Below are 17828 nucleotides of genomic sequence, written 5' to 3' on the forward strand. Positions count from 1 at the left end.
AATTGACACAAGATTCTGACAAATTAATAAATTACTCGACAGATTCCTGGATGAATTTACTACTTGAAGGCCAAACTGCCAGCTGAATTCCCAAATTGATGAATTTCCGAATTAATTTCCCAATGAACTACCAAATTGACGGACAAACACTTTTAGCACAAACGGTGCTCCATAGCAATCAACCCTCTGGGCCTGGTTACAATACAACACAACGATATCAGCTCAATTAATGATGAAAACATTTTATTGCCTATTAAACATGCTAAATAACAATTAGCTAAAACAGAGCCTTTATTGCAATTTGTTATACATTATAGCTTATAAAATATATTGTAGTCTAAAGAATATTAAAGAATAGCCTTCTCACCAGTTTAATGCGATTTTTGTTTCTGAAATTCACTGCAGATCTTCTGGATATCAGGGCTGTAAGAGGTTACTTTGATCTTCACACAAGACTTCAGGCAGGAGGCAGGAGCGATGTTTGGATTTTATATAGTTCATGCTTGAGAAAACCTACTTGCACAAATATTTGTTCCAAAGATGCCCAGGACTCCACATGCATATTTCTTCATGTTGCCATAATTGTCTGGAATAACATTCCAAGACAAGTTAGTCTGGTTTTGGGAGGTTTTCTGTGTCGCTCCATTTGTGGTTTTGAGCGAGAGTAGCCTTCTGGCAGGCGATATCTTCGAGCTCTGTTGTCAGGCTTTTGAACTTGGACACCCATAACTCCTTGTCAGCAATGTTGGTCAGTTTCATCTCAAGGTCGGGTTGACTAAGGTCGGGTTGTTCAACAGGGATGGGTCAATTGCCAGGGGTGTGACAGGGAAGGATAATGTTGCTTTCTCCTTTCGGAACTTGATGAATCGTTCACCAAACGCCGTCTGCATTCCAATAATTGCACGTCATAAATAATCAGTGTTAATCTGATTGTTTCCTTCTTGAAACACTCTCAGAGAGGGGAAGTGAGACAGTGTGCATGTGCCTCTCTCTGTGTCTCTCGTGAACACTGTGAACTTGCGCTCAAATGCTAAAACCTCTTCTAACAGCAGCTGGGCCGTGTTCCCCTTTCCCTGGAGATTTTTATTGAGCTCGTTTAGGTGAGTTGTCATGTCTACCTTGAAGTAGAATTTCTCTAGCAACTCGGGATCTTCGAGTTCTGCATACGTATGGCCTTTGCTTTGCAAGAAGAGTTTCACCTGGTCTAGACAAGCGGCAAACCGTTTCAGCACCTCCCCCCTTGATAGCCACGGGACTTTGTTATGGAGCAGGAGATCAGAATATGCGCTGTTAACTTCATCTAGCAATGCACAGAACCGGCGGTGGTTTAGGCCTTTGCCATTATTTTGTTTACGATCTGGATAACAAGGTTCATCACTTCAACACACTTGGAGGCAAATGTTTGGGTGCACAGAGCCGATCCAACGACTTCTGTAGTAAAGTCACAACCCCCTTTTGTGTCCCTCTCATACTAGGTGCCCCGTCTGTTGCCACTGATACCTTGTGACTGGTTTTAATTTTTTTGTCTTTTAAACAGCCTCACAAATGTCCTCCCCTCATGTTTGGCCTTTCAGCGGTATCAACTCAATGATTTCTTCCTGTGGCCCATCCGAGTTCATGTATCTGCAGAGCAGCGCTGTCTGCTCAATATCGTCCACATTGCAACACTCATCACAGGCAATTGAATATTATGGAGCTGAATTGATGTTTGTTGCCATTTTTATGGCCCTGTCTTTGACAGTTTTTGCAGAGAGGTGCATATCTTTAATTTTCTGAACTATTTCACTTTTGTTTTTGAAGTCTGAGAATAGCTGCTCTGATAATTTAATAAATTATTCTTTCATATATTCACCGTCCGTGAATGGCTTGCCACACTTTACTATCTCTTGGGCAGCCACGAAACTAGCAGCAGTGGTTGTGTTTGAAGATTGCATCCATTTAGTAAAAGTACCCCTGCTCTTCTCTGCTTTTCGCTGCAGTTCCTCAACGGCTCTCTCCCTTGCATCCCCATCAGGATATGTTTCTGCAAATGCAGTGTGCCTGCGCTGGAAATGTCTTTCGACGTTGCATTTCTTGTTATTTGATAATTTCTCGCTGCAGATCAAACATACAGGTAAGCCAGTAGCGTTGGTGATGAAAGCAAACAAATTGGTCCACGTAGGATTGAATCCACGGTTTTCATGCCACACTTTTCTTTTTTTGGAAGGCATAAGCTAGTTAGCTATTAGAAAAACTTAGTTTGACGAAATTTAGTTGACGAAATTTAAGAACATAAGAAAGTTTACAAACGAGAGGAGGCTATTCGACCCATCGTGCTCGTTTGGTGTCCATTAATAACTAAGTGATCCAAGGATCCTATCCAGTCTAATTTTAAATGTTCCCAAATTTTCAGCCTCTACCACATTGCTGGGGAGTTTGTTCCAGATTGTGACTATTCTCTGTGTAAAGAAGCATCTCCGTTTTGAATGCCTTGTAGCCCAATTTCCATTTGTGTCCCCAGAACTGTGGAGTAGTGGTTAGGGCTTGGACTCATAGCTGGAAGGTTGTGGGTTTAAATCCTGGGTGGGGCAGTGCTGTTGTACCCTTGAGCAAGGTACTGCACTTAGATTACTCCAGTAAAATGCCCAGCTGTATAAATGGGTACAAATGTAAGTTGCCCTGGATAAGAGCGTCTGCTAAATGACAAATAATGTAATGTAATGTGTAGGAGTGACAGAAACATGGCTTACAGAAAATGATGAATACAGGTTGAAAGGATACACACAGTTTAGGAGGGACAGGCAAAATTGAAGAGGAGGTGGGGTAGCATTATATGTCCTTCCGACAGTACTTGTAATATTAGTCCTCTATCCCTGCTAGATAGCACTTCAGCTTATTATGCTCCTCGCGTTCTTGATTGTTTTCCTCCTTGCTCCCTTTCCCGTAGCCCTAGTCTGTAACCCTACATCTTGACAGCACTTAGCTTTCACCGTCCAGGATGTAGGAAGTCTCTTACTGTACTTGTGTAAATTGTAATTGGAATTTGTAAAATGTATTATTTTGAATTGCTATGTTTTAGCTAAGTTGAATTTGTAATGATTGATGCCTTGTACTTCTCTGTATTTTTGCACTTATGTTGTAAGTCGCCCTGGATAAGGGCGTCTGCCAAGAAATAAAAATAATAATAATAATAATATGCTTTCACATGATCTACAGCTGCAGTTGCGTGTTCAAAAAATTATAATAAATTAGTAAGACATGATCTGCCTACATTTTACAAGTAATGCAGGTGAGACTGATTGGTCTGTAATTTCCTGGCTCAGTTTTGTCCCCTTTCTTGTGGATTGGTATGACATTTGCTGTCTTCCAGTCAGTTGGCACATCCCCTGTTCTAATTGTCATTTGGAATATTTGACTTTGCGGCCTATAATTAATTTCCCTCATTTCTTTAAGTACTGTTGGAAATATACCATCTGGCCCAGGTGATTTGTTTGTTTTTAATTCTGCTAATCCCTTTAGTACCTCCTCCTCGTTTATCCTGATCTCTCTTAGGATTTGCCTGGACTGATTGTTAACCTGTGGCATGTTATCTGTCTTTTCTTTTGTAAAAACCTCTGTGAAATACTCATTTAGAACATTTGCTACATCTTGTTCATTTTCCAAGATACTTCCATTTTTATCTGATTCCACTTTATTCCACTTTATCTGTTTCACTTCCTCCCTTATTGTCCTCTTGCTGTTATAGTATTGAAAAAAGCTCTTTGCATTAGTTTTAGCTCCAAGAGCTATGTTTCTGTCTATTTCCCTCTTTGCTTTCCTGATCCCTTGCTTAAGATCTCTTTGCAGCTCAACATATTAAGCATGTTTTAAATTTGGTATACACACATTTTAATGATTGGAGAATGTAATAACTTTAAAACAATGTTAATAAAAATGTTCAAAAATAAGCCACTGTGGAGGGGTTAAAGAGCCGCATGCAGCTCGCAAGCCGCGGGTTGCCGACCCCTGCCCTAAATGTATTAGCAGTGTATCTCTGGGAATCCACAAAGTATTTTGCAAAGACTTGGTCAGCATAGTATTCTTCCCTGTAGGCACAGTAGATCCACTTCTTCTTCTTCTTGACATGGTAATTGGCACTTGAAAACAGAAAGACTGTTATAGCATAATAACTGTATTATGTAAGCTCAAGTAATTGACTTCCTTACCAAAGGTCTGGCTCTTATTTATCGTAAACTTTCATCATTTAAAAAATGTATAAAGAAAAAGTTATTTAAAAAGAGTGAAAAGTTGGAAATTGAGTTTCTTTCCTGAAGCTTCCCTGATACCTTCCCTGTTAATAATTTGATTTGTTTTTCCAAGGATTAATCGTTTTCCCTTGGATAAATTATTATTAGGTGTACTAGCACCGAAGATGCTGGGCACCTATAGTATTTTTTGTATTATTATTATTATTACAACAGATCTTCCAAAGCTGATAAAACCCACACCAGTACTACAAAACTAATGAAATGTGCCATGCTTGTAAACACCAAGTTGATATTTTGCATTTTGAAAATGATTCGCATAGGTCACATGGTACAGCCCACCATATTTTCATGCATTTTTCTGCCACATTTTCCAAATTATTCAAAACTCTTCTTCTCTGAAACTACTTGTGCTATACATTTAGTGCAAAAGCTTATCTTATGACCTAGATTTGTTCAAATTAAATGGATTGATCATATGGTTTGGCGGCCATGTTGCATCACTTGAAAATTTTCCACCTTCATATGTAAGTACAAGTCCACTGTTTGAACCTACAAGAGACTGAGGGCTAGATATTCAAACTTAGCACAATTTCCACGCAAAATGAGTGCCGCGCAAGAAAAATGTGACTAGGCCAAAAAAGGAGAGATATTCAAAAATGGCGCAGATCTTTGTGCGACATTGGAATATAGCATTGTTTTCCTGTGTCGTACAAGCCTGTTTTTGCCTTGCAAACCTACCTTCACCACTCCACAGTGTGCTATTATCCCTACTGTTTGAACACAGTTTTGCACAGTTTTTGGATGAATGCGCCGCGCTAATAACGTGCAAAAACTGGTATATTCAGTCTAATTAAGGCTTTCACGCAATTCTAATTCGATTGTGCTATGTGCATGTTTAATGTCAGCCTGGAATACATTTGCATCTCATGTTTCCAATTAGCTAGTCATTAACATATGTTAATAAGCCACGGCATTAAAGGAACAGGACTCTGCAGGTGTACAAATGAAGGCAGTGTGCTGGACAGAGGCGAGTGTCGTGTTTCACGTACTGTTATTTGTACACATATACACACACATACAGTATCTAATTAGAAATCACATCTGGCAGCAGCCCACACTGTGCAGTGCACTCGAGTCTGGACACATCCTGAATGCAAACCTTCTCGGTAATATAGTAGTGCACACCTCTATGCCATTGTCCTGACAGGGCAAACAATGAGGCTCATGCGTGTAGTATTGCAGTACAAACACAATATTGTGGACGTAGTAGTAATAAATATTACCCAATACCCATAATTGTCTGTATTTATGTAGGTTGTCACAGAATCAAACATAATAGTATGTACATTACTGCTGCTGTGTGTCCAAAACAGGTGTGTAGCACCTAGTGCTGTGTAACCACCAGGGGTTAAATTGGGATTTGTTATGTGGGGGGGCTCTGTGGTTTCAGGCTTTCGAGTGGTGCACATGTATGCAAAGCCTACAAAATCTTATCAATTGACAAACTGTAAAATATAACAAGTTGAGAGATCCTTCTGCTATGAACACTAAAATGCTGGCAGTGTGCAAAGCTACATCTGATGACAATAAAATCTTTCTGTAGGCCTGTTCCCTCTCCTTTGTGACAGTATCAAATATAGGAATGATGTAACCATTAAAGGAGAGAATATAAATACAAAATATTAAGAGTAAAACAGTCTTTTTATTAGGAAAATTAAACTGGAATTGAGTTATATCCTACAGCATTACAATACACAAGTTTTACACAATTAGTTCCATCAAAGGGAGCCCAACAAATTCCATAACTTCAAAATGTGCTCACCAAACCAGAATTAGCTCTTGTATTCAGTTTGGCACTTTTATATCAAGAAATACAATTTTATCGGATAAGAAAGGTTGGCATTTTTCCATCAAAAAATGATTAAATCTTTTGAATACACCAGGGGTAGTCAATTATTTTGTGTCAGGGTCCAAATGTCTTGGTTAAGGTATAGTCAAGGTCCAGACATGGGGGGGTGTCACAAGTTCAAATGACCCTTTCCAACACACACAATTCTGTGAATTAGTAATATACCCTTTTGCTTATATTTAGTACATTCATTTGACAAAGTACAAAAATAAAATGTTTAAATACGTATTAAAACAGTTTCACACCACTTAAATTTTAATTTGTTAAAACTTATTGTAGTCATAGATAAACATAATAGAAACTTTCAAGCAGTCTGTGTCTTATTAGATTTAAGTTTTTACCATTCCCTTTGTCCCACTGTGCACTGCACAAAATTATTGTTGAAAAATTAGGGCTGGGTGTATTGAGTAATTCAGGGCGGGGGGTCTGTGGGTGCTCCCCCATAAGATTTTGACAACTGGAGACCTGAAATTCGCAATTCTGAGTCATTTCAAAGTCAAAAAATAGCTCAAAATCTCCATGAAATCAGGCAGATTTGGACTCAGACATATCTTTGCTTTACAACCACATATCACCATCGAAAAGCACATATCAACCAACATTATATATGCAAACTAGACACGGTTTCTGTTGCTTCTCAATCACAGATCTATTTCAGTGGGTCTCTGTAATTGAAACGGGTGGGGATGCACAATTCTTGATTTGTGCACCTGCTAGAAATATGCGTCTGCATTGGAAATCATTTGATGTAGGAGTTTCTAGGTGAACACAAGCTATGGCACTGTTCACCCCCTGGTCGTGTGCATGCACTTTTAGAGGCGAGGTTGACATATGTCCACACGACAAACAATGCACATTTTAGCTATTTATTTATAGAAATCAGGAAAACCGAATACCTGTTTTTGTTTTGTGTTTTTGACAGTACAAAGTGTTGCTCTTGCCCAGTCCAGAGTGTGCACAGAGACTCCGAACCGGGAATCAACTCACTAATTAACTAAAGGGAACACGGGCTCTATATAGGACATCCATATTAATACGTAACATCCTATTGGCTATTAGCCAGGAATTGCTGTGACTAGGTTCCACACTATAACAAGCACTGAGTGCAACAAACCTCCGTATCATTACATTTTATATATATATATATATATATATATATATATATATATGTAGCGTAAGGTACACTTATAAATTTCAATTAATGAAGTGAATTTATAGTATCACCTAATCACGAATCCTGGAATCTTGTAGAACTCAATTTCCGTAATAATTGGACGCAGACACAAATTCCAAAGATATAAATTGTCAAATTTATTAAAAACAAAGACTAAATGTAGTACTACACTAATTATACAAAAGGGAAAAACTAATTAAAATTCAACTCTAGATCAACAAATCAAAGACAAATCACTTCCGTGACCAAATCAAAGACCATGGGATTGCGTATGATAACACACAAATCGCTAAACAAAAAAGGTTATAAACACATTGACTACAATACCGGTTAGTAAGACGAAGGTGAGTCTCTCATTAGTATTGTTAGTCGGACATCAAATAACTACGCAGGTTAGTATTTATGTCAGGAAACTTCTCGTTATATATATATCAGTCTCATTTACGTTTAGGTGCCAAGAAAGATCCTATCATTACTTGTTACCACAATTTCCCTTAACTGATTATTATTCAATGATTAAGGATAGGCAGGGCCACCAATAATCTAATGTCTATTAACGTGTGTCAATTTCAGACTAAACAGTTAAACAGGAATGAGAAGATATTTCTCTGCGTTGACAGGTTTTATTTCTAAAATTGTCAACAAAACAGTTTAATGCAACACACATTTATATTTAAGCAAAACTAAATGATATTACACATTCTAGAGTTATGAATCACAGATTAACATTTCTAATTGATTTCTCAAATGTCATGAATGATTAACTCGAAACTGTTAAACTTATCTGAAGCCTCTTTGTCTTTGGGCTCAGATAACAGCACGCGACACGAGGTCCATGTGGTTTGGAACAAAGGCAGTCCGGTTCAGCTTTGTCCAAGAACTTCCACTCAGTCAATGCACCTGGAAGTTGGGGTTTCACGAAACAGTCTTTTCCAAACAGATTTTCCACTGGTTTGAAGGCTCCAAAGGTGTGCACAAAATCTTCTTTGCAAGCAGGGTTTTTCCACCGTAGTTACTTGAAGACAAAGTCCCTGTTCGTTTCCAAGGGTCAAGTTTCTTAAGACTCAATAGCTATTTAAATGACTGACACTTTCGTATTCAGTCGAATTGTCAATTGTCTAGCTGTAAAACTCCACTGATCAGGTGGGCACAGGCGGACAGGCACAGTTTGTAAAGTTCCTTATTTAATAAAGTCCTTTAAAAGAATTCTTCGTACGGCTCAATCTCCTTCTCCCAGTTTAACCCTTCTGTTGCCGGCAAAGACTTAGTTGGTTTCTGGTTCTGGTAACAGAGCTACAGGTTGAGCTGTGGCAGTGGGTTACTGGTTCGGGTGAGAGAGAGAGAGAGAGAGAGAGAGAGAGAGAGAGAGAGAGAGAGAGATGCCGTGCGCCACTCTTTATACACCTGTCAGATCAATAGATGATTGGTTCTTGAGTTTGTGAGATTGGATTTCGGTTTCAGCCCCCAGTGTCCTATTGGAGAGGGGCTTGATTTATGACTGATGTCAATCCATGCCATCTTTTGGAAATGCCAGTTGGCCTGGGTTCGTAGCTCTGTGTCGGGATTTCGGCTCTCGTCCATTTCAAAGAGTTTTTATGACCTACAGGCCCTCTTCCCCAGACATCTCACAGCAGGGATTCCAAGCTATTTGGCCTATTCTTGGTGCCATCCTCCCAAGACTGCCACTTTGATGTAAACCAGTTCACACGCTGATGAGCCAAGGAAATCTGATAACTTTGGGGGGAGAGGTCTTCTTTAGATCAGTGCTTCAGCTCAGAGCTAAAATGCTCTTATCAAAATACACCCCCCATAATGCTACACTACTGTAGCTCAAATTGCTGAAAATGTTAATGCTGGTTCTGATAGAAAGGTGTCAAACACACAGTGCATCGCAGTTTGTTGCGTATGGGGCTGCGTAGCCGCAGACCAGTCAGGGTGCCCATGCTGACCCCTGTCCACTGCCGAAAGCGCCTACAATGGGCACGTGAGCATCAGAACTGGACCACAGAGCAATGGAAGAAGGTGGCCTGGTCTGATGAATCACGAGTTCAAGGTGTTGACTTGGCCTCCAAATTCCCCAGATCTCAATCGAGCATCTGTGGAATGTGCTGCACAAACAAGTCCGATCCATGGAGGCCCCACCTCGCAACTTACAGGACTTAAAGGATCTGCTGCTAACGTCTTGGTGCCAGATACCACAGCACACCTTTAGAGGTCTAGTGGAGTTCATGCCTCGACAGGTCAGGGCTGTTTTGGCAGCAAAAGGGGGACCTACACAATATTAGGCAGGTGGTCATAATGGCTGATCGGTGTATATTACAAATATGTAATGTTTGTTAATGAAATGTAACAAACTGCTCAGAACTATGGATCTGCATCATACGGCTGCGCTGACGTAATGGGCGTGACTTACCCTCCGGTACCGCCCCTTCAACTATGACCTATAGGGCTGCCTGGAAAAAAAATTAAGCACGTGATTTGACGAAAAAGCCATCTGTTGAACCCTTCTTGGAAATAACTGGAATAGTCGTTGAGATAACACAAATAGAACTTTAATCAGGCTAGCTTGGAAGTGTCACATCAGGCCCGTTACCTCGGTGAGACTTCACTTTTACAAACACAAGTGTAGCTTTTTATGTAAAAATGACGTAGAATGTTGTGACCGTTCGTCCAATCAAAAAGCTTCAAAAGATGCAAGCTCCAGAAAGTTTGTAGGCTGCCCTTCCTGAGGGAGGAGGTCATCGTGGAAGCAGATGTCTTGTTCTGTTACAGCATACAAACTGTACAATCTTGTGGTTTTCTTAACAATTGCAGCTACAGCAATGCAAGACTCCAAAACAAACACATTTGTTACAATAAAATTATGAATATTTTGTTTTAAATGTACATTTCATACTGATTATTCAAATCATTTTTAATTCAATAGAATTCAGTGTCCTTTGAAGTCCTAAATATTCCATAGTTGTGGCCCTAATGTGAATATATAGTCTTTGTTTAAGAGATTATATCCTATGTTGTTTGAATGTGAAGACTGTGAAGGAAAATACATAATTACTTAAGGCCTTATTGTAATTTCCTGCTATTTTGCTTCTCTTTGTTTGTACAGTCCTATTGTCCATTTGCTCACTGCTTTGTGACCCCAACCCTGATGATCCCCTGGTACCAGAGATTGCACACACCTACAAAGCTGACAGAGAAAAGTAAGTACCACTGCCAGGGCCAGCCCTAACCTTTTGGAGGCCGTAGGAGAGATTTGATTGTGGGGCCCCCGACAAAAACAGAATATTTAAATAGTGCAATTTAGGAATAAATACAAATGTAAATAGTGCACTGTGTACATTGAAATAACTGCAATAACAAATAAATAGTTTAGGTTAAACTATTACTACTGTAGTAGTTAATGTCTAGTTATTCATTATAATTTGTATGGCAACTGGCAGTATAGGCTAGCTATCAAACTGATGTGACCCTGCACCACAAAACCAGTCACATCACCATAGTTTACCAAAATGAGATTATTACTTCATCTGATTGAGCAGGATTATTGCTTTATTTATAATTTGTGAAGATATGTTAATTCCTCACAAAGTTAGTTAGTTTTGATACTAAACATCATGACTTTCAGCACCGGAATGACACACAACTATTATGTTTAAGTGACTGAACTTTGTGTTTTTATGAGAGAATCCATGTAAAATAATTTAAGTACTTTTCAAGAAATGTCCAAATTACAGCACTTACACATTATGTATGATATCTTTTAAAACTGAAATTGGAAGTTAAGATGTTTTAGTATCCGAAAACACTGAATACTCAAAATCAATTATATTATTTGACTACTTTCCCCTGTATTGGGAATATGGTATTTGCGACTTCTGACTGGTTTTGTGGTGGAGCGTCACATATTTTCTTTTACCTTTTGCAAACATTTAATGCATCAATTATCAATTATCACATTGCAGCAGCGTTTAGAACTAGTCAGGTAGGTAATTTATTGCTCATTAACATTTGGTTGGTTAGTTATCTGCTTACATGGTATATAATGTTCATTTAAAAGCTAACTGCTGATTCCGATTGATACTTAGTTCGATAATACTTAATAGCTAGCTTGTTGCATGGATTGAGGTCACACACAAACATCACTCGACCCAACAGGTGAGGTGAAATAAAATATGAATAATGTCTGTAACATACCTCTGTCTTGTGCTTTCTTGTCCTCATCCTCTTTTTCTGCACCCTATGGGTATGCTCTTTAAAAAGATGCCATCTTTCTCTCCACCTCGTAGCACTCTCGCATCAACAGCACCGCTGTAACCTGCGCCTGACATGCCCCCTTCCCCAATAGTTCAAGTTTTTAGGCATGCTCGGGCTACATCTCAGTCACTCCGCTCGGAGCAGGCATATTGTGTGCAGTGCAAAAATATTCTGTTGGATCTTTTTTTTTTTTTTTTAATATTATTTATATCGTATTTTAGTGGTCCTAGGTGGGGGCCATAGGTGACTGCCTAGTCCACCTGTACATTGGGCTGGCCCTGACCACTGCATGACATGGTTATAGGTCAGACTGTAAGACGAACTGCAATTTTTAAAGGACAACTATGACAGATTCTAAAGTGACTTGTTTATATATCCCAATGTTTAGGAATGTATATTTTTATTTACTAGGACTTCATAGTAATGTAAAGTGTTTTTATATGCACTTTTTATCTTAGCCTTTGAATTATTTCTTAATTTAACCATAATTTGTGGATCCTAACAAGTCAGGAAAGGTCATTCATATTATATTGACTGAAAGGCAAAATAAAAACAAAATAGTTGAAAATAAATATATATTAGGTGAATATCATGTGTAAGCATGTAATACAGAAATGGTTAAAAAAATCCTACTAATTATTATTTTTATATATATTTCAGGTACAACAGACTAGCAAGGGAATGGACACAAAAGTATGCAATGTGAGGAACTGTGAGGGGAAAAAACATTTTACATGAATGCAAGATGAAAAGGAACATACCCTGGAAAGAAAGAGAGAAAGTTAGAATGACAAACTGCAGTGCAACCTGGCTGCTGATTGTTTACCTGCTGCCATGTGCCATTCAAAATGACTTTTGTGTGTCTGCTGTGGAGAGGTGGAGGTAGTCCCACAAGACAACCTTATAGAATGAAGTATCTTCTTTAGTGCTGCGGATGACCAACCTGTAAACATGACTGTGTCTTTTATTATTATTATAATTATTATTAATATTATATAATGAATGCAAAATATCGGGAAGAAAAGATGGAAGGGTTGCAACAGCTGGCTTGACACACCCTTATTATGGTACCTTCTTCCTTCCCTCCAAAAACATAAAGAGTGTTGTGTATGTGTATGTGTGTATTCATAAATGCAAACGTACATACACATATGTATTGAGGTTAGTGCTGTGTGCATTTTTAAAGGTAAGCATCTTTTTTCTTTGAGGCACAATCAGAGTCTACATGCCTTTACTGGGTTGAAGCCTTTGGTCATGGAACCACACTAAGTGGTATTGTTGGTTTTCCAGTATTCAGTCATTCTGCCATTAATAGCCAGTGTTTGGCAAATTGTTGTGACTAGGCACAAATACAGCTCTGGAAAAAAGAGGAGAGACCACTGCAAAATTATCAGTTTCTCTGGTTTTACTATTTATATGTATGTGTTTGGGTAAAATGAACATTTTTGTTCTATTCTATAAATACTGACAACATTTCTCCCAAATTCCAAATAGAAATATGAATGGAATGGCTGCCATACATACATGCTGATTTAAAAAAAAACTGCAGTGGTCTCTTAATTTTTCCCAGAGCTGTATATACATAATTAATGAGCAGAAAAATCAAAGTTAAATTATCAGTATTTACCAATAAGATTTCTGATTGTGTCTCAGGATACATTGTTTTTAACAAATTGTTATTAGTTAAATAGAAAAAGAACCAATGTGTTGGTGCATTGTGCACTGAGTTGCTGGTTCAGTTCAAATGGTATGTAGTTGTCAACTGGACATGTACAGGACAGGTTGAGAAAGATTAGATAAATCTCAATCCATTTTTAAATTCCATCAAATATACTGAGCTCAGTTAAAATGATTTACATACTACGCTTTGGAAAAATGATCCCAATGTCTCACTAAATGTGTGTGGTTAATTCTTCTAGGCAGTAAACAATCTCATAAGGTATTACATTGTTTGTAAAAAGTCAGACAGCAGTGTAATAGACACACTGTAGTTTTAAGCCATACTCTAGGTTTATACAAGTACTGTAGTCCATATTATATTTATTGATACCTCTGATAGGCTGGACACAGTTGTTTAAATGTGTTGTTCACCCAAACTGTTCCTACAGTCAGTATAGAGATACACAAATCACAGATTTCTGTCTTACAGGGCCTAGTTTATTAAATTGTACATATTAATATAAGTTTATTATATTGTATGAATGTTTATATTTTAAAATGCAGTCTTCATGATAGATGTTTGACACAAAATTATAGGTTATGCACAGCCCTATACACTATCAATATTAGAGAAACTTGAAATGTTTTTATCCACATTAATTATTTTTATTTCCATTTTTTAATGTAGGTTAAAAAGACCTGTTTCACAGTTTTGTTTTGGAGTCATGCTAATCTATAACAGTATCACATTTAGCAATATATACTATTTTCATGTTTTCTTTAGCTAATAACAGTTGAACAATGATGTTTGTTAAGAATTTGCATCCAGACACACTATTGTTCGTGGGGTATAGTTAAAAGTGCAATGCTTAAAAATCTACCAGCCCTAATATACTCCCAAAACCATTACTTGAAATCTAAGCAATTAGGTCCACTTCTGAGCCAATGGCACACATAGTGCTGAAGTGAAAATGTGTAGGTCTCATGGAGGTGAAACATTGTTAAGCCTTTCTCCTCTGTAAGAGTCCTATTTTCTCTAATGTAGTCTCTTCTTTGCAGATTTAATGTGGAGATATCAATGCTGACCTAACAACCTCAGTATATGAAAACTTAATTAACTAACTACAAGTTCACTGTTATTTAATTGATTTGAAATATTCATCAGTCTGTCTTGTTAGTAAGGGCAAAACCCATGTCATTTTTAAATAAGTATAATAATTTCCACAATTAAAAAGCAATAAAGAGTAAAAAAAATAAAGCTGTGGCAAAGGGGACTCGGAGAGTAGGAGGGCAACTGTTTTCCAAACGCATAGATCTATGAACTTTCCGTTTTAACTTTCTGTGTTGCCGAAATTGGCAACTCTGCATTGTAATCTAAACACCTAGGGTTTTTCAGGCAGCTACAGGGGATGGAACAGCTCATTGACAGAAAATCCAACCTCATTGTACATTTCCCCAGTATTTCTTAATCAGGACTGAGTACTAGACAACTGCTTTACAAACTCTGAAAAGGGCTGCTTTCATGTTTTTTTTTTCTCCCTCCCCCAAGATCACGGATTACTCGTTACTATAATTAAGGCTACGATTTTGACAACATACACAATTTTAGGTATTTTTTTAGATGCTTCTGTAGCTTTGCTGTGAGCCAAATTGAACATTTTCTTTACCATATCAGTGAACTAATATAAAAAACTAGTTATTCACTGTATCCACAGGTTATTACACAAGACAGAAATATGTGTTGTTGTGGAAAATCACTGAAGAGAGGGGGCTCATTGGTTGTTGTTTTTTCTATTTAACTATTTATTTATTTATTTATTTATTTAATACTTATTGTTTTCATAGTGTAGGCTGAGAGTCCTAGCAGCCTCTAATTATGACCTGTTCCTTTCAGTGTCCTTTTGGTGTTTAGTTACACTGAAAAAATATCTTGCTGACAATTACTTGTTTTGTTTTTATTTTGACATGTTCTTCAATCGGACAAATAGTTTAGAGGCATCCTCTGCATATTGGACCGAAAAATAAACCTTTGCAAGATTTCAGGGATTTTATTACAATTCATGGTCTCTCTGACAAAATCTTAGCCTTAACTATTATGTTATCCTGTATATAAATATTGTAAAAACACAATCAGGGTTCAGAATCAGGCTTTATAATTTTCTACAAGCCTGGGGAAGCCATGATTTCATTTCAGCAGGTGCCTACAAAGGTTAATCCACATAACATTTTAACAATTATTTTACTGTAATCAGTTTATTCAATGGTTGTAATCAAGGATTATTAAACAATTTGATTGATGTATTTGATTCAACAGGGGCCACACATTGGGCCTGATAAGTTGTTACTATGCATTGATGCGAAAAGGGAACAGATTGCATATTTCACTTTATTTTAAATTGACCTTTCCAACCCTCTTATAAAATGTAAATAAAAAAACTCCAAGACAATTTTTTCTTTATCTCTAGACATCCTCAGGGCAGTAACACAAGGAGTGGAGTTTTCACAAATACTCAAACTTTGAGTTAATTGCATTCAATAATATTATTATAGCCTCATATGGAGCATATGAGGGACCAAATAGATCATTCACATGGTCTTCTAAATCTTGATTAAGACGATAATTGCAGGATAACAGTCAGATTGGGAGTTAATATCCAGTGCCTTGCTAACTTGAAATCCTGGACAACCAAGCTTTAACTGTACAAATGTCACTCCATTTCCACTTTGATTGTGAAGGTTTCTCTATGCGCTGTAACCCCTCCTACCACCATCACCTCCTTTCAACTACATTCAGGTACCATTTGGCAGAGAAACTCAAATGTGTCAACACTAAATCAATAAAGCTCCTTTTGTTTTATAAGTGGTTTGAATATTTATTTTCCTGTTGGAATCCAAATACTTTTCACAAAGGGTGTGCAGGTTTTTAACATCATCTACATTGTGAAGTTAAGACAAAGAGAAACAATATTGATTGATATTTGAAATCACACTCTAGCATCACTCCCCTGCTCTCACTAGGGTGACCATACGTCCCTGTATGTTTTACCTCGGTCTCAGATATTAATTAAATGTTCTGGTGTCCCAGCAATTCTCTCAAAATAATTTAAATGTCCCGGTTTCTAGCTTTGCTTTGCTTTTAGATTCACTTAAAACTCTTAAAAATAACTTTAAAAATACACAAGGCATGTTTTTATGTTTTTTATTTATATCGACTGAAGAAAACATTTTTATTATATTTGTAAACCCTAATTACCAGTAACTTTAGGGTTTGGTATGGTAATTATTATTATTATTATTTATTTATTAGCAGACGCCCTTGTCCAGGGCGACTTACAAAATATAAGAGCAATACAAAGTGCAATAATACAGTGTGGTTCAAGGCATAATACATTTTACAAATTCAAATTTACACAAGTGTATACAAGATATACAGTAAACAATACAATAAGTCCTACATCCTAGATAGTAAAAGCTAGTAAGTGCATGCATCGTTAAGAGCTAAGGGAAAGGAGGCATAGGGGAAATCAAAATAAACATTATGAATACTAGTAATGGAAAGCAATGTCAAAACTTTATGTTGAATCAGTGCAATTTTACAGGATAATAAATTACTAGATTACAGTACAGTACAGTCTGAACAGATGTGTCTTGAGTAATCGCCGGAAGGAGGTCAGGGACTCTGCTGTCTTGACTTCAATGGGAAGGTCATTCCACCACTTAGGGGCCAGGGATGAAAAGGAGCAGGCTCTGGAGGAAGGGGAGTGGAGAGGAGACAAGGTTAGTCTCCTGGTGCAGGAAGACCCCAGTGGTCTGCAGGGGATGTACGGAGAGATGATGGACTGAAGGTAGCTCGGTGCAGTCTGGTCCAGACGACAGTAGTTGAGGGTCAATGTCTTGAACTGAATGCGTGCTGGGAGCAGAGCAGTGGAGCAGTGTGGGCAGAGTAGTTGCAGGCAGGCCAGACAGGAGATATTTGCAGTAGTCCAGGCAGGAGAGAACCAGGGACTGGACAAGCAGCTGAGTCAAGTAGTCGGTGAGAAAAGTGGAAGAATAGGGGAAAATGTTTTGAATATAGACACATACATAACTTTCACAAAGGATGTCTATGCCAAGGGTGACAATGACACCACCCAAAATTACTTTAGAGGATCGGGAACCTCTATACACCCTTTTACATCTTTATCTTCCCCATGTAGGTTTCAACCAGACACCAGTGCACCCACAAAAAACAGTACTTTATTCTCTTTTCGACACATTATCTTTCAAATTGGAAGCACTGCACAAAGGGGGAGGGAATACCGTATAACCAATTCTTCCCAAGGGATGAGGACAGTGAGCTGCTAAGGAAGCCTGGCCCAAGGCTTTATTTGCTAAGGGGGCCTTGACTGAACCAGCTCTGGATAGAAGGCCATGGGGCCACATTCAGGCTGCCCAGGAGCAAGACATCAGTCACACTCTACTGCAGTGCTCCACAAAGTCATGCCCGCGGGCATTTTTGTGACTGCAAGAGGTGTCTGCTATGGCTGCGATGCTTATTCTAAATTTTAAATAAATAAATAAACTAAGGATCTTGAGGGGAAAAAGCACCAATTTTTGAAAACATTTA

At 38.0% G+C, this 17828-nt stretch overlaps 1 protein-coding gene across 2 annotated transcripts in view; it reads left to right on the plus strand.

The window, feature by feature from the left end:
• The window catches only part of ube2d4 (ubiquitin conjugating enzyme E2 D4), a 65970-nt gene extending 49888 nt beyond the window's left edge, over positions 1-16082 (plus strand). For both annotated transcript variants that reach the window (XM_066714529.1, XM_066714530.1), the window contains 2 exons: positions 10416-10509; positions 12224-16082. In XM_066714529.1, the coding sequence (XP_066570626.1) occupies positions 10416-10509; positions 12224-12269 (140 nt within the window). In that variant the 3' untranslated portion in view covers positions 12270-16082. The remainder of the gene's footprint in view (positions 1-10415; positions 10510-12223) is intronic.
• Positions 16083-17828: the final 1746 nt, after the last annotated feature.

Source organism: Amia ocellicauda, chromosome 9, assembly GCF_036373705.1.
Source record: "Amia ocellicauda isolate fAmiCal2 chromosome 9, fAmiCal2.hap1, whole genome shotgun sequence".
Taxonomy (NCBI): domain Eukaryota; kingdom Metazoa; phylum Chordata; class Actinopteri; order Amiiformes; family Amiidae; genus Amia; species Amia ocellicauda.